Source organism: Ornithorhynchus anatinus, chromosome 14, assembly GCF_004115215.2.
Source record: "Ornithorhynchus anatinus isolate Pmale09 chromosome 14, mOrnAna1.pri.v4, whole genome shotgun sequence".
NCBI lineage: Eukaryota > Metazoa > Chordata > Mammalia > Monotremata > Ornithorhynchidae > Ornithorhynchus > Ornithorhynchus anatinus.
The window spans coordinates 2,352,085-2,371,428 of record NC_041741.1 but is presented as its reverse complement, the minus strand read 5'-3'; the positions used below and the strand labels follow the sequence as shown (position 1 = coordinate 2,371,428).

General features: G+C 64.4%; 1 protein-coding gene across 5 annotated transcripts in view; it reads left to right on the top strand.

Annotated features, from left to right (window-relative positions):
• Nucleotides 1-10,689, top strand: part of TMEM260 (transmembrane protein 260) — a 36,854-nt gene extending 26,165 nt beyond the window's left edge. Inside the window, exons 10-16 of one of the 5 annotated variants that reach the window (XM_029079073.2) lie at nt 1,442-1,614; nt 2,465-2,636; nt 5,217-5,365; nt 6,127-6,300; nt 7,159-7,212; nt 9,201-9,291; nt 10,411-10,689. In XM_029079073.2, the coding sequence (XP_028934906.1) occupies nt 1,442-1,614; nt 2,465-2,636; nt 5,217-5,365; nt 6,127-6,300; nt 7,159-7,212; nt 9,201-9,291; nt 10,411-10,659 (1,062 nt within the window). In that variant the 3' untranslated portion in view covers nt 10,660-10,689. Of the gene's footprint in view, nt 1-1,441; nt 1,615-2,464; nt 2,637-5,216; nt 5,366-6,123; nt 6,301-7,158; nt 7,213-7,817; nt 8,517-9,200; nt 9,292-10,410 lie in introns of those variants that run through there. The other 4 variants (XM_029079072.2, XM_029079075.2, XM_029079078.1 and 1 more) reach the window with 4 other exon arrangements.
• Nucleotides 10,690-19,344: the final 8,655 nt, after the last annotated feature.

The following is a 19,344-nucleotide window of genomic DNA, read 5'->3' as shown; positions in this document are numbered from 1 at the left end:
AAGAGCACGGGCTTTGGAGTCGGAAGTCGCGAGTTCAAATCCCAGCTCTGCCGCTCGTCAGCTGTGTGACTGTGGGCGAGTCGCTTAACTACCCTGTGCCTCAGTTACCTCACCTGTAAAATGGGGATTAAGACTGTGAGCCCCACGTGGGACGACCTGATTCCCCTGTGTCTACCCCAGCGCTTAGATCAGTGCTCTGCACACAGTGAGCGCTTAACCAATACCAACATCATTATTATCATATATTAGTCGTATAATTAGAGTAGTAACAGCGGTGTTTGGCAAGTGCTTAACCTCCCTGGACTGTAAGCTCAAAATGGGCAGGGAACCTGTCTCCTGATTCTGTCGTGTGCCCCTCAATGCCCAGTACAGTGCTCTGCACGTAGTAAGCGCCTAATAAACCCCACCGATCGATTGCCCGCTGTGTGCCGAGCACCGTACCCAGCGTCGGGGTCAATCCGGGACAGTCGGTTAGGACCCGGTCCCTGTCGCGCGGGGGGGGGGGGGGGGCTCACCGGAGCGGCAGGATCAGGCGGGATCAAGGCCAGCGGACCCCGGGGGGGAAGGGAATTGGGAAAAGGAGAGGGCAGGAGGCCGGGGAGAGTGGGGTGGAGGGAGGACAGGTTTGGCCTCGGTGGGCTCTGCTCCTCCCCCTCTCCCTTCCCATCCCCTCAGCACTGTACTCGTCCGCTCAACTGTATATATTTTCATTACCCTCTTTATTTTGTTAATTTTGTTAATGAAATGTACATCGCCTCGACTCTATTTAGTCGCCATTGTTTTTACGAGCTATTCTTCCCCTCGACTCTGTTTATCGCCATCGTTCTCGTCTGTCCGTCTCCCCCGATTAGACCGTGCGCCCGTCAGACGGCGGGGACCGTCTCTGTCTGTCGCCGACCTGTTCATTCCAAGCGCTTAGTCCAGTGCTGCGCACATAGTAAGCGCTCAGTAGATACTGTCGAATGAATGGGAGGGCATCGCCTGGAGAGCCCGCGCGTCAGTTGTATTTTTTGAGCGCTGACCGCGTGGCGAGCACTGTACTGAGCACTCGGGAGAGTCCAGTGTAACAGTAAACAGACCCATCCCCCTACCCACAAGTTTACGGCGTAGAGGGAGAAGGTCGGCATCTTGGGCTGCGCCCCAGGAGGGGGACGGAGAAACCCTGGGCGGGGCCCGCCGAGGACCCGGGCTCTCGCTAAGCTCCCCGTTTCCTCGTGTCCCGCTCCCTCTCTTCAGTCCCTCCCGCTTCCCAGCCCTACAGCACTTACGTCCATATCTCTCATCTCTTTCTAATCACGTCCGTCTCCCCCTCCGGACCGTAAGCGCGCCGGGCGGAGGGCAACGCGCCTGTCGGTCGTTCCGTCGTCCTCCCCCGAGCACCTAGCACGAGCGGCAAACGCCCGGGAAATGGGACTGAGCGAACGAAGCGGTGTCTCGGCAGGTAGAGCGGTTCTGGCTGCAGAGCAACGCGGTGGTGGCGGTCCTGGCGGGCCTGGGCTTGGCCTCGTTGACCTCTCTGAGCCGCAGGGTCCTGGCCCGCGACGGAGTCCCGCGCTGCCTGGAGGGGCTGGCTGCCGTCCTCTTGGTCACCTGCCAGCTCCGCTCCAATTACAGGTGAGCGCCCGCCGGCCCTGCCCCGCGCTCACCCCGGCCCCGTCGCCGAGCTCGGGGCCGGGGATGGCGGACGCGCGGGCCGGGCCGGGAGGTGGGAGGCCGAGGGTGACCTGCGGCCGCCCTGGCTATCCCGCTCCCGCGAATTAAAGAGTTCTGCAACTCACCGAGTGCGGAGCTCCGGCGGGACAGGGACCGTAACGGTGGAATGGTGTTACGCGCCGTTGCTTTGGTCGGGTAGGCTCTTTTTTAAAGAAGCGTTCGGTTCCGCCTTCTCTCGGCTTAGAACTCTTTTAAAGTGGGGAACTGGGGACGGAGCCGGTGGCCCCGGGGAACTGACCCTGCTTCGGAAATAGCGCGTAGGCCCGAGGATTTCAAAAAAAATCCCACGGAGGTGGAGCCAGCGTGGGCGTTAGGGAAGGCCAAGCCGAAACGCCGACTTCGGAAGCGGAAGATCGGCAGCTCCGCTTTTGAAAATCGTCGTATTTCTTGAACGCTGACTGTGTGCGGAGCACTGTACTGAGCGCTTGGAAAGTACAGTGCGGCAATAGAGACATTCCCTGCTGACGATGGACTGAATGGCCTTTTCCAGTGCAAAAATGATTCCTGGTTTCCGAGACCCAGCAAAGCCCCCGCCTCAAAGGCCCAAGTCTCCTCCGTCTTCCCGGAGAGAGACATCTGTGTCTAAACAGGATCGAACCATTCGGGAGCCGCAAGGGCCGTTTTTCCACCGTTGGGCGAAAGCACGGGTGGGTCCCGCCGTCCCGCCTGGGGCCGAGATCTAGGGGAGAACCCCACCCCGGGCCGTCGGCTGACCCTCTCCGATTCTCCCCTCCCGTCCCCCCGGGCTCAGCACATGCGACCAAAGCAGCAACTACGTGATTGCCAAGTTTGCCCAGAGCATCCTGTCGTCCATGCCCCCCGGCGCCATCGTCTTGCTCCGAGGAGACCTGCCGGGCAACTCGCTCCGCTACGTGCACTACTGCGAGGGGCTGAGGCCCGACGTCTCGCTCGTGGATCAGGAGGTGAGTGCGGGACCACCCTCCGCCCCCGCAGCGGGCAGGGGTGGCGAGAGTTCGCCTCCGTTTGGCCGGTGGCCCCTTGGACCAGCCTACTCGCCCCCCCCCCCGTGCCTCCGCCTCCCCCGTTAGTATAAGACTCGAGACTGGGAAGACCCTGGTTAGGGTTCCTGAGGACTACCCAACCCTGCCGAGTGTCTTTTCGTTGTCGTATTTATTGAGCGCTTACTGGGTGCGGAGCACCGTACTAAGCGCTCGGAAAGTAAATTAGGCACGACAGAGAGCTGATCCCTCCCCGGCTGTGGGCTCACAGTCTAGAAGGGGGGAGACAGGCAACAAAACCATACGAATAGGCATCCGTAGCATCAGTGGAAATAGAGTCATTCATTGTCAGTCATATTTATTGAGTGTTTACTATGTGCAGAGCACTGTACTAGGTGCTTGGAATGTAGATATATACACATCGGTAATAAAATAAATAGAATAATATGTACATATATACTCAAGTGCCATGGGGCGGGGAGAGGGTAGAGCAGGAGGGAGGGAGTCGGGGCGACGGGGAGGGGTGGAGGAGCAGAGGACAAGGGGGCTCGATCTGGGAAGGCCCTCTGGGGGAGGTGAGCTTTCTTTGGCCCGGAACCTTTATCTTATTTATTTTTATTAATGTCTGTCTCCCCCTCTAGACTGAGAGAATGTTTTGATGTTGTATCGTACTCTCCCAATCGCTTAGTAGAGTGCCTTGCGCTCAGTTAATATGATTAACAGTAATAATACAATCAGAGCAGACCCACGCGGGCTGACAGTCTGAGGAGGAGGGTGGAGAACAGGTATTTAATCCCCCATTTTACCGATGAGGAAACAGAGTGACTTGCCCAGGGAGCAGGGAAGTGGCTGAGCCGGGATTAGAACCCGGGCCTCCGGGCGCCCAGCCTTGCGGTCTTCCCTCTGGGTTTCGCCGTGTCTCTGAGGGGAACGGAACAGTGCAGAAAGTTTTCCCTCTGGCCAGAGAAAGTCGGTTTCGTCGTCTGAACCGTCTCAAACGTCCCAGTTGGCGGGGTCCGTAGTAAAGCCGTTCGGCTGTTCTTCCTTCTGCGTGTTTCTCCCCACAGTGCTGTGCTGATAAAATGTGGCGCTCGCAGCAGAGAAGCGGCGTGGCTCGGTGGCAAGAGCCCGGGCTTGGGAGTCAGAGGTCAGGGGTTCTAATCCCGACTCTGCGGCCTGTCAGCTGTGCGACTGTAGGCAAGTGGTTTCACTTCTCTGGGCCTCAGTGACCTCATCTGTAAAATGGGGATTAAGACTGGGCACCTCACGTGGGACAACCTGATGACCCTGTGTCTCCCCCGGCGCCTGGAACGGCGCTCTGCACGTAGTAAGCGCTCAACAAATACCAACGTTATTATTAGAGAGAATTTCCCCAGGTCTCTTAAGCCCCAGTGTGTAAGTGACTCAACCACGCCATGTGGCGTTGGCCCAGACACGAAAAGAAATTAGGCTACGTTTAAAAGGACAGCAGTTGTGGCCTAGCAGATTCTAATCCCGGCTCTGCTGCTCGTCTGCTGTGTGGCCCCGGGCAAGCCGCTTCACCTCCCCGGGCCTCGGTTCCCTCTTCTGTCGAATGGGGACGGAGACGGTGAGCCCCACGTGGGACGTGGACCGCGTCCAACCTGATCAACTCGGATCTGCCCCGGCGCTTGGTGTACGGTCCCTGGCACAGGTACCATTAAAAAAAAAAAAAAGAAGAAGCCATGCGAAGATGATTCTGACCCACGGCTTTATCGATCATTTAACGGTATTTGTCGAGCACCGTACTAAGCGCTCAGTACGGGAGAGATTCTAGGCACCATCCCTTCCCCCACAGGGAACTCACCGTGTACAGGGGGAGGCAGACATTAAAAATAAATGAGAAGCCGGGGGGGGGGGGGCGGATTGTATAAGGAAATAGAGTATAAGGTTATGAACACAAGTGTCGGGGGGCCTGGGACGTCAAAAGTGCTTAAGGAGACTACACGGCCGAGTGAGTAGGGGAACGGCGAGTGGGGGAAATCAGGGTCTTGAAAATCGGGGCGAGTCCCAGATATGGGTGCTCTTCGAACGTGAGCCCTCACGGGGCCGAGACTGCGTCTTCGGCTTCCAGCTCTGCCAGCGAATCCCAGAGGCGCTCAGCCCTCCGCCTCCACGCAAGAGGTAATAATAACGTCGGTATCTGTCAAGTGCGCCGTTCTAAGCGCCGGGGGAGACCCGGGGTCATCAGGTTGTCCCACGTGAGGCTCCCAGGCTTCATCCCCGTTTTCCAGGTGAGGGAACTGAGGCCCAGAGGAACGAAGCGACCTGCCCGCAGTCACCCGGCTGCCAAGGGGCGGAGCCGGGATTCGAGCGCATGACCCCCGTGTTCGCTCGGGCGGAGCGGTGGGGACGACCGTCCCTTTCTGAGCCCTCAAAATGTGGAGGATCAGAAGAGGGAGAATCGAGAGCGATGGGGGAGTGGGATCCCCGGCCCGCGTCCGCCCCGGCGCGTAGCGCGGGACCCGGCCCTTGCCGAAAGCGGCGGTTATGACACGCGAAGGCACCCGCGGGTCTCCCTCCTAGATGATGACTTACGAGTGGTATCTGCCCAAGCTGGCCAAGCACCTGCCTCGCGTCCGCTTTCCCGGGAGCCGGTGGAATCCCGTTGAAGGGACGCTGCCCGGTGGGGTGGTCACCTTTAATCTGGATGGCTTCCTGAAGGCGAATGAGCGGTAAGCGTCCCCCTCCCCGCGTCACGGCTCTCCCTAAGCCTCCGCGCTTCGCTTCGGGTCGCTCAGGGAGCGGCGGGGGCCTCCTACCCCCGTTTGCCCGGCCCGGGCCAGGGGACCGTGGTGATTCGGCCGAGGATTTCTGCAGAGAACGGAAGTAGATGTTATCGCTCTGAGCGGGGGGAAACGTAAAGGCAGGCACTCGAAGTCTTAGCCCAGTTCAGAGAGACAGAAGCGGGCTGGCGACTGGACCTTCCTCATGAATGTGGGCAGGAGATGTGTAATAATAATAGTTGTGGGACTTGTTTAAGCGCTTACTACGGGCCGAGCACTGTTCTTGTGCCCTGGGGTTAGGTTAATCAGTATGAAGAAGTTAATCAGGTTGGACACGGTCCCCGTCCCACGCGGGGCTCACGCTTCTATCCCCATTTGACGGGTGGGGGAACCGAGGCAGAGAGAAGTAACGTCGGTATTTGCTAAGCGCTTACTACGGGCAGAGCACTGTTCTCAGCCCTGGGGGAGATACAGGGGCATCAGGTCGTCCCGCGTGAGGCTCACGGTCTTCATCCCCACTTGGCGGATGAGGGAACCGAGGCCCGGGGAAGTGAAGCGACTCGCCCACAGTCACCCAGCTGACGAGTGGCAGAGCGGGGATTGGAACCCACGACCTCTGACTCCCAAACCCGGGCGGTTTCCGGGAACCGGAGCCGGGCGGGTAGGGGCGGACGGCTAAGGGCTCGTCTTCCTGTGCGTCCGGCCAGCAGAGAGACCTTCGCCTGCATCGGGCTCCACGAGGGCGATCCCACGTGGCGGAAGAGCCACGCGCTCTGGCCGTGGGGCTCCTGCGACAAGCTGGTCCCGGCCGGGCTGGCGTTCGACGCCCAGGAGTGGATCGGGCTCACGCGGGACCTGTACAACTGGACCGAAGGATACGGGAGGTAGGGGCCGCCGTCCTCTCCTCCTCCTCCTCCTGCCGGCCCGGCAGCCACCCGGACGCTCACCGTGGCGGCGTACTCCGCTCCCTTAGGCCTCAGGCTTCTCCGAGTCGGGGTGGGAGATGGGGGCGATTGCTCTTGCACCTCGTTGGTAAATCCCCCGGCCGCCTAATCGTCGTGATAATCGTAATTTTGGTATTCTCTAAGCGCTTGCTACGCTGGGTAGGTACAAGGTGACGAGATTTGTCCCCCGTGGGGCTCACAGGCTTCATCCCCGTTTTACAGAGGAGGTCACTGCGGCACAGAGACGTGGAGTGTCGGCTTGCCCGAGGTCACACAGCGGAGTGGAAGAGCCGGGAGTAGAACCCACGTCCTTCCGATCCCCAACTCCAGGCTCTCACCACGAAGCCACGCTGCCCAGGACGGGGCCGCTGCGGACACCTGCTGCGGGACGCTAGACTGACTTGAGCACGCGAGAGGCGGCGTGGCGTAGTGGCTAGAGCCCGGGCCTGTGGGAGTCAGAGGGACCCGGGTTCTAATCCCGGCTCCGCTACTCGTCCGCTGTGCGGCTTGGGGAGGGTCGCTTCGCTTCTGGGCCTCGGTTCCCTCTTCCGTAAGATGGGGATTCGCACCGTGAGCCCCCACGTGGGACCACCCGATCAGCTCGTGTCTCCCCCAGCGCTTAGAACGGTGCCTGACCCGTAGTAAGCGCTTAACATGTACCATTATTGTTATTAATTGATAAGTAATACCGTAATTGCTCTTAAGTGCTTCGAATCATTAAAATGATAATTAGGTGGAGAAGGATGGGGATAAATCTAGCAGGTGAAAGCCACTGATCTCACCTGAATGACTTTGCAGATTTGATCCATCTTCTTGGGAAGCGGTCGCCAACGAAGAGATGTGGCAAGCAAGGTGAAGTTCTCGCTTTCGGTGCTCGCGGAGGGCTGGCTATTTATTAATGATAATAATGATGGCATTTGTTAAGCGCTTACTATGCGCAAAGCACTGTGGTGAGCGCTGGGAAGGATACAAGGTGATCAGGTTGTCCCACGTGGGGCCCCCCCCCGTCTTAATGCCCATTTGACAGATGAGGTAACTGAGGCGCGGAGAAGTGAAGTGACCTGCCCAGGGTCACCCAGCTGGCAAGGGGCTGGGCCGGGTTTTGACCCCGTGACCCCCCGACTCCCCCGCCCGGCCGCTTTCCGCCGAGCCGCTTCTCTATCTACTAAGCGCTTACTGCGTTCCGGCGCCGCCCGGCCCCAACCGCTGCGGCCGGCACGGGGTCATCGGAGCTTACGGTCGCGGAGGGCGGGAGGACGGCTCTCGGTGCGTTCGATCGCCATTCTCCAGATGAGGAAACTGAGGCCCACCGAGGGGAAGCGATGGGTCCAGGGTGACCCAGCAGGGCCGAGACAAGAACCCGAGTCCCCCAGCGTGGGTCCCGTCCCGTCCCCCCGTCCCCCCCCCACGCCCCCGGACGGTAAGCTTGTTGGGGACAGGGAACGTGTCTATTTTAGGAAGCGCTCGGTAAATACGGTCGACTGTGGGAAACTCAACTCCTGGCTAACGCTTACGGGAAGCCAGCCAGGTTTTAACCTCTCCTGCCTCAACCCGTTCATTAAAGCGATGCCCTGCCGCAACAGTGGTAAGTAGCGGCCGCTCACTCTAAGGGCCGGACCCCCTAGGGGAGAGGAGGGAGCCGGAACGGAAGAGAGACCGTCAGGAAATCCACCTCCGAGACGCGGCGAGCGAGAGGAGGGGAACCTGAATTTCTGTCGAGGTGTCGGGGGCCGGGCCTCGAAGAGCCGGCGACGGCCCATCTTGGGGCCCTGCGCTTAAACCCGGGGGAGAGTAAAATGGAGTAGAGGTGATCCCTGCCCTCCAGCGAGGGAGGAGGAGGTGGGAGGGAGCGCTTAAGCGGGCGACAAGCGTGGAGAGCAGAAGTGGCCCGGGAGGTCGCGCGGGAGGGATGGGAGCCGGGGTCAGAAGGCGAGAGGGAGGCCCGGCGAGGAGGTCGGCGTGAGAAGACTCAAGCGGGCGAGCGGAAGGGGAGGAATAGCCGGGGGGGAGAGCCGACGGAGCGCCCTAAAGCCGGCCGGCCTCCGGGGCCGCCGCCGGATAGGGAGAGGAACGGGCAGCCCCTAGAGCTTTCGGAGGAGCCGGGGGGGAGGCGCGCCGAATGGCCGTTGAGAAGAACGGCCCCGGCGAGGAGGGGGTGGAGCGGGGAAACGCGGCCACCGACTCTACCGTCCTCGCCCGGGGGCTCGGCCCAGAGCTCCGTACACGGTGAGCGCTCGGTAAAGACCGTCGACGGAGGGGGCCGGGCGGGGGCGAGATGGAGAGGAAGGTGGGCGGGGGGAAGGGGGGGTCGAAAGAGAGGAGTCGGGAGGGAAGACGAGGAAGAGGGCGGTTCGGAGGGACTCGCCGGCACGGCCCGTGTAGAGCTCTCCCGGAGGCGGGGGGAGCCCCGGGGAAGTGACCGATGGCCGTTGGGCCGGCCGGGACCGTGGCGGGTCGTGAGATTTCCTCAGAGGGGTCGGGAGCAGACAAAAGGCGTCTGTCCACCTCGGGGAAACGAGGGGGCGAGTGCCGTTTACCAGGCGCTTATGGAAGGCACCGAATAGGCTAAGCGCCGGGTCGGATTCGGGATCCCTCCCACCGGACGATTCGGAGGGCGAGGGGCACGGGCAGCGAAATGGAGGTCCCCGGGTTGGCCCCCCCCCCCCCCCCCCGCTCCGTCCCCCGGGCCGTCCGGCCCCAAGGGCCCGGGAAGAGCGGGGCCCCGTCCCCCCGGCCCTCAGGTGCGAGGGGGCCTCGCCCGACGAGCGGCCGGGAGGGCCGTCACCCACCTCCCGAGCGGGGCCGGGCCCGTGACGCGGGCCGGGACTCTCCTCCTCCAGGATGAAGACCGCCTTCTTCGTCTTCGACCTCGCCGACAGGGCCAGCCTGCCCGCCGCCACCAGGGCCCGGCTCTACGCCCTCGCCCACGGCGTAGGTGGCGCCGGCCCCGCGGGGACGGGGAGGGCGGCGGGCGGGGGACGGCGTCCGGTCGCCTCGGTTGCTGGGAGGAGCGGGGACGGGACCCGGCCCGGGCTCCGCGCCCGTTTCAGAGACGCACCGGTCCTCGCGGGGGCGCCCGGGGGAGGGGAGAGGCCCGTGTAGCTCAGTAGCCCCGGGCTCTTTCAGAGGGTGTTGCTCTAAGAGCCTCCGGTCCCCTTGCGGTGCTTCCGTTCAGTCGTATTTCCTGAGCGTTTACTGCGCGCTAGGAAGCGGCCTGGTCTCGTGGGGGGAGCACGGGCCCGGGAGTCAGAAGGACCCGAGTTCTAATGCCGGCTCTGCCGCGAGTCCGCTAGTCACGTCACTCAGGTGCCTCAGTGACCTCATCTGGAAAGCGGGGATTAAGAATGCGAGCCCAGCGAGGGACAGGAACCGAGTCCGACCTAATTGTTTTGCATCTGTCCCGCCGCTCGGTACGGTGCCTGGCACGTTATGTAAGCACTTAACAAGTACCGGGGAAAAAAAAAAAAAGACACATTCCCCGCCTCCCAACTGCCCCTGCTCGCGATTAGTGCCTCCTCCCCGGGAGGTGACTTAGCGGTTGGCGGGACCCCCGGCCGCTCCTGGACTCGGGCGCCAGAATGCATCCCGAGAGAGAGTCAACCTGACATCAGGGAGGATTTCCCGTAGCAAGCGACGCCATTTCCCCACAGCGGGGCCGGGGGTGTCGGGGAGACACCTCTCACCTCCTAGCGAGCAGGAGGAGCCGGGACCTGGGCCAACCCCCACTCTTCCGCTCGCAAGAGCCCAGTAGGTTTCATCCCTGAACCTTAATTAGAAGAACGACCATTTGTTTCCGTTGGCGCGTGCCACGGGCCGAGCACCGGGGTAGGTTCGAGGTGACGAGGCGGTCCCCCGGGGGCCCCCCCCCCCCCCCGTTTTCCAGATGAGGTCACCGAGGCCCAGAGAAGCGAAGCGGCTGGCCCGAGGTCGCACGGCAGCCGAGGGGCGGCAACCCAGGCGCCGCGCGCCCGGCACCTCGGGCCGTGCGGCGAGGTCGGGGCCGGGGCGTGGTACCCGATCTCGACGGGCGTCCCCCGCCCCGTTTTTCAGCGGTACAAGGAGCTGGTGGCCCCGCCGGAGAAGCACCCGGTGAACTGGCACAAGAACTACGCCATCGCCTGCCAGCGGCTGCTGCGCGGCGGGGGCGGGGACCCCGCCACCCTGCTGGCCGACAGCATCAGACACTTCCTCCTGTACGCGGAGGGCGCGCCGGACGACCCCCAGCGAGGGGAGATCGCCGCCGCCGTCGGGCTCCTCCGCCGGGACCTGCGGGCGCTGAGGACGGCCGGGGGAGGCTGAGCCTCCCCGCCCCCGCCCGCCCTCGTTACCGGCCCCCCCCGGGGTCGGGAGCCTCCGGCCCCGCGGTACCCCCCTCCCCCCGCCCCCGGCTAAATTCATTTTTGTCACCGACATCTTTTCTACGTATCACCGGAGGGCCCACGCTAAGAGATGCAAATAATAGTCCTTTCTCTTATTATGGCAGCTAATTGATAGCGACCTGTTTCGCTGAATAAAGTCACTCAGAACCCTCCGGCACTTCCTAAGTCGAGGCCAGGAGCGGCCGGGGCTTCTGGTCGGCCCCCATTGTGGGGCTCCTAGACCGGGGCGCCCCAGAGGCCCCGCGCCGCCGGGAGAGAAAGGCTCGCTAATGAAGAGGGAGGGCTCGGGCCCCGTCCGCATTCAGAGATCGCCGGTGAGTCATTCAGCGAGAAAAGGCCCCATACGGGCCCGTCACAGTTCCCCGGCATTGTCCTCGCCCCGAGGTCTGATCAAAGGGCCCCCCGTGGGGCCTGCCGGGTTCCCTCTCGGGCCACGGCCGCAATTAAAACCGCTAATTCTCTTTCAAAATGCCGCGGGACGCCGTGTAGGCATCGGTCCGGAGTGGCCTCCGTCACGCCGTCGGGAAGCCGCCGGGGACCGGGGCCTTCCCGGCGAGAGGACGGGCCCGGACGGCGAGGACCGCCCCGAGGCTGCTCCCGGACTCTTCCCGGAAGGCCGCCCGCCACCGGAGGACCCCCCCCCCTCCCGCCCCCCCCCAACCGGGACGCTTACTGATCGTCACGGAGCGCTCGCTGTGTGCGGAACGCTGTGCCGAGCGCCCGCGAGTGGCCAACGCAGCTGGTAGGCGACGCGTTCCCTGCCCGCAACCGTCCCGGGGTGTAGGCGGGGGCTTGGGTTTGGCGGCAGAGTAGAGGTGCGGCGGATTTCCCCCCCCCCCCCCCCCGCTCGCCCGGTCTCATCACCGCGAAGCTCTCTGGGGGGAAGACAACGGGTCTACCAGCTCTGTATTATCCTCTCCCGAGCGCTTAATAATAGTGCTCTGCGCGCGGTGAGCGCTCAATAAATACTACTGAATGAATCACAGAAACGACGGTGTCGGTTAAGCGCTCCCTCCGCGCCGAGCGCCCTCCTAAGCCGTGGGGTAGGTCCGAGGTCATCAGGTCGTCCCCCGTGGGGCTCCCCCATTTTACAGAGGAGGTCACGGAGGCCCAGAGAAGTGAAGCGACTCGCCCCGCGCGTCGTAAACGCTCCGCGAAGACGATCGCCGGTCCCCGTCCCCTAACGTAAGCGACCCGGAGGAGGTACGGACCGGAGGTCCCGCAGGGGCCGAGTCGTCCCGGAGAAGAAGTACGCGAACGTGCCCGACCCCGAAATGAAATCCGCGTTTAACGTACCCCGGCGGGCGGCCGTCTGTGGGGGCGGGGCGGGGCCCGGGAGGTCACGCCGCGGCCGGGCCGCGGAACCGAGGGCCGCGCGGGGCGGCGGCCTCGAGTCGTGCCGCGCCCCGTCTCGACGGCCCGCGGCCTGAAAACGGGCCCGGGTCCCTCGGTCGACGTCCGGGCAGAGATCCCCCGCCCCCCGGTCCCGAAGGGCCGGGGCAACTCCGCTCCCGAAGGCCCGGTCGGCCGCGGCGGCGGGGGACGGACACAGACACGCGAGATGGAGAACGAGCGTGTCCTCGCCCACCCGCCTGTGCCACCGTGTCAAGTCCGGAGGGAGACCGGACGTGTCGGGGCCCCGGGTGCCCCTCGCCGCGAGCAGGGAACGTGTCTCGCCGTCCCAACCGCTCGGTACGGTGCCCTGCACGGAGGAAGCGCTCAAATCCGCCCTGCCCTGCCCGCCTCGGGAGTCGCCCAGACGTGGGGCTGTGGGTGAGCCGCCCCTCCCGGGCAGCCCGCACGAAGTCTTCTGGCCCGCGTGAGTCGGGGGGGGGGGTCCCCTCGGGGGGCGGGGGGGACGCCCACGGGCCGACCCGTGGCACAGAGCGCTCCCGGCCGACGGGGCAGTCGATGGTATTTACTGAGCGCCTGCCGTCCGCGGGGCCGAGCGCCTGGGACAAGGCGACACAGCAGTAGCCCCGGCAAGCCGGATCCCGGCTCTGCCGCTTGTCAGCCGGGTGACGGTGGGCGAGTCACTCTGCTTCTCCGTGCCTCGGTTCCCTCATCTGCAAAATGGGGATTAAGACCGTGAGCCTCACGTGGGACGACCCGATGCCCCCGTATCCCCCCCAGCGCTTAACGGATACCAACATCGTCGTCGTCGTACCATTCGCTGTCAGAAAAGGCGATCGGCGTCCTGGGCGGCTTTACGAGCGCGGGCGGCTGGAAGTCCACGGTCCGTGGCGTCGTGCCAGGCAACCTCACCGGGCGTGAGATTCGACGGGTCGCGGGGAGGGTGGAACGAGGGCCTCCCGGAGGTCGGTCCCGTCGCGGGACGGTCTCGGCCGGAGCCGACGTCAAACCTGATCCTGGGCGTTCCACGCTCCGCCCTCCCCGAGCCGCCGGCGGCCGGCGGTGCCCGCGGGAGGGAGCGGGCCGGCGGCCGCCTTGGGTTCTGGGCCGGAAGAGAGGGGCACGGGGAAGAGCGTGCCCCCGGGGTGCCCGCTCGCAAGTAACAATAATAACGTTGGTGTTCGTTAAGCACTCACTATGTGCAGGGCACCGTTCTAAGCGCTGGGGGAGATGCGGGGTCATCCGGTCGTCCCACGGGAGGCTCGCGGTTAATCCCCCTTTTACAGATGAGGGAACTGAGACGCAGAGAAGTGACTCGCCCACGGTCGCCCGGCTGACAAGTGCGGAGCCGGGATTCGAACTCACGACCCCTGGCTCCCAAGCCCGGGCTCTTGCCACCGAGCCGCGCTGCTCCTCTACCTAAAAGTGCCTTACTGCCGGTTCGCAGTGGGGCACCGAATGAGAGGGTTTGGCGTCTGGACTTGGTTTCCGCCCCGCCCTTCGAGGGCGAGCTCCGCTTCGGCCGGTTCGTCGTATTTATCGAGCGCTTACTGTGCGCGGAGCGCCGTACTGAGTTGGCCGACGCGCGGCGGTGACGTCCTCGCCGGTCTTTGCCTTCTCCCCCGCCTCCGGGCCAGAGTCGAACGACCCACGTCGTCAATCCGTGACCGAATCCCGCCCGTCGGACCTCCGCAACGGGACTAAAATCTGCGCTCCCATCCCAACGGCTACGATCCAAAGCAGTCGCCCTGTCTCTGCCCGACTACCGCGTCGGCCTCCTCGTCGCCCTCCCGTCCCCCCCGCCCCCCGCCCCGGTCCATACGTCTCTCCGCTGCCCGAATGGTTTTTCTAAAATAAAACATTCAGCGGCCCCCCCGGCCTCCCCACGCCTCGGAAACCTCCGGCGGTTGCCCGTCCACCCCCCCCCCGCCCCGGGCAAACAGAAATCCCTCGTAGAGCGCTCGGTCGCCTGGCCTTCTCCGGCCTCCGTTCCCGGATCTCCTACTACGTCCCGGCACGTCGGCCGGGTTCCGACACCAAACCGCTCACCGTGTATCTCCGTCTCCTCGCTGCCGGCCCCCAGTCCCGCCTCCGGCCTGGAATCCCCTCCCGCTTCCTGACGACTCTCCACGCCTTCCCGAATCCCATCTCCTCCCAGAGGCCTTCCCCGACGGAGCCGTCATCTCCCCTTCCCCACCCTCGGCCCCGGAGCACGTAGGTACGTCACCGGCGCTCCGCTCTACCGTCCCTCTGCCCCTCGGGACCGTGCGATTCTTGTGGGACGTGAACGCGTCGACCGAGTCTGGTTCCCCGCGCTGCCCCGAGTGCCCGCTTCAACGCTTCGCGCCCGGTAAGCGTTCGAGCCAATCTCGCAAGGGCCCGCGCCCGGGGGTCGGAGGCCGTGGGTTCCGATCCCGGCCCCGCCACTCGTCCGCCGCGGGGCCTCGGGCAGGCCGCCTCGCCTCTCCGTGCCTCGGTTCCCTCGTCCGGGAAACGGGGACGGCGGCCGCGAGCCCCGCGTGGGACAACCCGACGACCTCGGATCCGCCTCGGCACGTAGCGAGCGCTTAACGGGGATCGTCGTCGTCATTGGCCGCCCCGGGGCCCGGCCCGCGGTAGGCGCTTGAATACCGCAATTGACGGGGAGTAAACCCGGACACTGAGCCCCTCACCCCCGTCCCATCTCAGCTGCCCTTATTTCGCCGTTTCCTGTGACCTTTCCTCGGCCGGGGGCGGGGGGCCGGGGGCTCCCGGGAGGGTGGGCGGTCGTGCCTCTGCCCAGCGCGCCGTGCGTTCGGTCATTCACTCGGTCGTATCTATCGGGCGCCGACTGCGTGCGCGGGACCGCGCTGAACGCTCGGGGAGTACGACGCTGGGCTGAAGGCGCGCTAAGTGGGTCCGGAACCGGTGGGACGTCCGGACACGCCGGGCCCCAAGGCCCGACCCGTCCCCCCCCCGCGCCGGGGCCGTCGGGGACCAAACCGTCCCCATTGGGGCGGCGCGGCCGAGCGCGCGCGTCTGTCTGCGTGTGCGCGCACGGGGGAGTACGTGCTCACGGGGACCTCCCGGCCATCCCGTTCCTAATAATAACGGCAGTATTTGTGAAGGGCTTACTACGTGCTTGGCGCCCGTACTCGACGCTGGGTTGGACCCGGTCCCCGTCCCACGTGGGGCTCGCGGTCTTCGTCGCCATTTAAGAGAGACGGGGCCCGGGCCCGGAGAGGCCCCGTGGAGCTCACTCCCAAGTCCACGCTCTTCCCACTGTGCCACGCTGCTTCTAGGCCAATCGGGTTGGGCAGTCCGCGTCCCCCATGGAGCTCACTCTCTTCATCCCCATTTCTTTTGGTACCACGAAGGTAACCGAGGCCCGGAGGAGCCTGGGGCTCCGTCGCAGTCACCTCTCCCCCGGTCCCAAGCCCCGGGGAGGTCCCGAGGCCGCGGCTTGGCCCGCCCCTCCCCGGTCCGCCCGCCCCTCGCCCTCGATCTCGCCTCTCCTGCCTCCGACTTCTCGCGCGCGCGTCCCGCTCCCCCCGACCTGGGACCCCCGCCCCGTCCCCGCGCGGGTCCCCCAGGCCTCCCCGGCTCTGTCCGCCTCCTCCCGGAGTCCCGCCTCCGCCGGGAAGCCTTCCCAGATTGATCCCCGACCCCCCCCCCCCCAATCGCAGAGATCCGCCAGCCGAGCGCTTCCGGACCCGTCCGCTTCCGTCCGTAGCCGTACACCCGCGGATTCGTACGTCTGTGAAGACGTACGGGTTCGATTATTTGTTACCCTAACGCTTCGTACCCTCCCGAGCGCCCCAGCGAGGTCCCCGAAAGGCACTCGGTAAACACCGTGGCTTGAGCGATCGACTCTGATGGAGGACGCCGTCCCTTCCTCGTCGTTCCCGGCGATCGCTCCCCCCTCCCGACGGCTGTCACTGAGCGGGGCCCGGGTGAGATCCGGCGCTCAGCACGGTGCCCCGCCCGTAGCGAGCGCTCAACCGACACCGTCGTCGCTACGGTTCGGCCGCGAGACGACCCAGATCCCCGACGTCGGTGCCCCCGGGCTACTTTCCGGGCCGATTCCACCGCGTCGATCGCTCACTCCGTTAACGCGTCCCCTTTGTTGGGTTCTTACTTTCATTTGTTCTTAACTTACTCTGACTCACCGCGTGTTAAGCGCCGGCGCGGTTGAACTTACTTCATTGAGTTCTCACACCGTACCGAGCGATAACGGTATCTGTTAAGCGCCTACTACGTGCCGGGCGCCGGTCTGAGCACCGGGGTAGATACGAGATAATCAGATCGCCCCGTCCCGCCGAGGGCTCGCGGTCTTGATCCCCGTTTTCCGGATGGGGAGACCGAGGCCCAGAGGAGCAATCACGCTCCCCCCTTGTCCCCGGCCTCCCTCCCATCCGCCTCATCCCGACTCCCTCCCTTTGCTTTACCCCCTCCGCGCCCCGCTGCACTCGGGTATGTATGGTATGTGGGGGAAGCTCAGCGGAAAGAGCCCGGGCTTGGGAGTCAGAGGTCATGAGTGCGAATGCCGGCTCCGCCTCTTGTCAGCTGGGTGACTGTGGGCGAGGCGCTTCGCTTCTCTGGGCCTCGGTTCCCTCACCTGGAAAACGGGGATGAAGACCGCGAGCCCCGCGTGGGACGACCCGATGACCCCGTATCTCCCCCGGCGCTTAGACCGGTGCTCGGCCCGTAGTAAGCGCCTGACGAATACCAACGTCGTACGTATTCGTTCCATTTATTCACGCTGATGCCCGCTTACCTGTTTTGATGTGTTTATACCTATAATCCTATTTATTTCTCATGCCGCCTCTTTACTCGTCTTCATGTCCGTCTCCCCCGCCTCTAAACCGTAAGGCCGGTGCGGGCGGGGGTCGTCTCTTCATTGCCGAATGGTACTTTCCAAGCGCTCCGCGCAGAGGAAGCGCTCGATGAATACGACCGAATGACCGAAGCGACTCGATCGAAGGGATTTACCCTCCGGGGGAGGAGGAGGAAGGGGGAAGAGGGAATTGGAGCAAAACCCGAGGTCGCACAGCCCAGTGGCGGAGGCTGGATTAGAACCCGGGTCCTTCGGACTCCCTCCCGGGCCACAGGGTCGCCCTCCCACTCTAGAGGGGGGAGACGGACGTGAATAGAAAGAAATAAATGGCAGATAAAGGACGTAAGTGCTGTGGGGCTGGGAAGGGGGGGGGGGGGTGAAGAATCCTCGCCCCTTCCCGCCCCTCCTCACGGGAGATCCCACTAGGTCGGGAGCTCCTGGAGGGCAAGGATGGTGGCTGTCGTAGTGTTCTCTCCCAAGCGTCCGGCACAGAGTGGCTTCCGCGCACACAGAAAGCGTTCAACGAGCACCACCGACAGAGCGGGCCGACCGTCGGACCGGCCCGGCGGGCGGAACGGAGGACACTTCCCGAGACGCGGCCCGGCCCCGGCCCTGGGGTCGCCCGGACCTGGCGGCCCCCTTGGAGAGGTCGGACGGGCGGCCCCTTCCGCCGTTCCCACCCGCTCCAGCTTTACGACGCAGCACTGGGGATTCGTTCCGCTGGGTTTACTGAGCGCTTACCGCGTGCCGAGCGGATGGCTCCGTGATGAGAACCGATGGTCGTTAACAACGATCATTATTATTGCCGTGGCATTTGGTCAAGCGCCCGCTTGGCGCCGGGCACCGTCCCCGTGGGGCTCACGGTCTCAATCCCCGTGTTCCCGACGAGGGAACCGAGGCCCAGAGAAACGAAGCAACGCGGAGCCGGGATTAGAAGCCCGGTCCTCCCGAGTCCCGGGCCCGGCCTCCGTCCGCTAGGGCCACCCCGCTCTCTCCCACCACCGGCTCCCACGGCGGTGCCGGCATCTCCCAGCCCGCCTGGGCCCGCATCCCGCTTCAGGGAGTCGCCCCCCGGGGCCGGACAGGGTCTTCTCCCTCGCCTCGGGTCAAGCCATCCGGGAGGACCCGGAGCCGGGGGAAGCGGGCCGGAGCCCCCACGGGCTCTTCCCGCCCCGAGCCTGGATCCTCCCGGGGCGCCACCGGAGCCAGGAGTCTCTCGGTCTGCTCTCGCCGCTCTGTTCTCCCTCTTCTTAATCCTTCTTCTCCCCCTCGAGGAATGATCTCCGCGCCTCGGGAGACCCCGTGCTCTAATTCCGTCGACGGCAGTAATCCACCCCGACCACGCCGGCGGATAAAGGAATACGGGCTTCCGGCGGCGCGGGGTGGGGGGCCGGGCCGCCCCAAGCCGACCTCGGAAAGACGCGGCTCTGTCCGCTGGGTTTGGGGTTTTTTTTTTTTTGGTATTAAGCACTTACTATGCGCCGGGCGCTGGACCAAGCGCTGGGGTGTAAATACAAGTTAATCCAGCTGTGTGCAGCCCCTGTCTCGCACAGTCTTCGTCCCCATTTTACGGAGGAGGTAACTGAGGCCCGGAGAAGCGACCTGCCCGAGGTCACGCCGCGGACACGTGGCGGAGCCGGGATCGGAACCCAGGTCCCCCCCGGGCCCGGGCCCCCTCCGCCGGGCCGCGCCGCGAGCGGAGGGAGAACTGCCGGGAAGGCCGCGTTCTCGGTTCCTCTCCTCCTCCTCCTCCTCCCCCCTCCTGACGCCCCGGCCCGCGGCCGGGGAAATCACTTCCAGAACAAACAAGGAGCGGCAGAGAGCTTAGCATCGGGTGTCCGGAGAGCCGGGGGATTGGGGACTGAGGTCGGGGCGGGGGGGGGGGGAACAGGGCCAGCAGAAGCGCGTCCTGAAAAGCTGGACCGGCAGACGCAGAGGAAATAGATACCGATCGCGACGATGATAATAATAATAGTCACGATAGTCCTTGTCGAGCGCTTACGACGTGTCAGACTCTTCTTCTGATCACTGGGGTAGATACGAGATGAATCCCACGCGGGGCTCACGGTCTTCATCCCCGTTTTCCAGATCAGGCGACGGAGGCCCAGGGAAGTGAAAGGACCGGGCCGAGGTCCCACGGCGGACGAGCGAAGCGGCGCGGCTCAGTGGGAAGGGCTCGGGAGTCGGGGGTCGTGGGTTCCGATTCCCGATTCTGTTTAGTCGCCGCTGTTTGACGAGACGTCCTTCCCCTCGACTCTATCTACCGCCACCGTCCTCGTCCGTCCGTCTCCCCCGGTCGGACCGTGAGCCCGTCGGACGGCGGGGACCGTCTCCGTCTGTCGCCGACTCGCTCGTCCCGAGCGCTCGGTACAGTGCTCCGCACGTAGTAGGCGCTCGATAAATACTATTGAACGAATGAATATCGAACGACTTCTA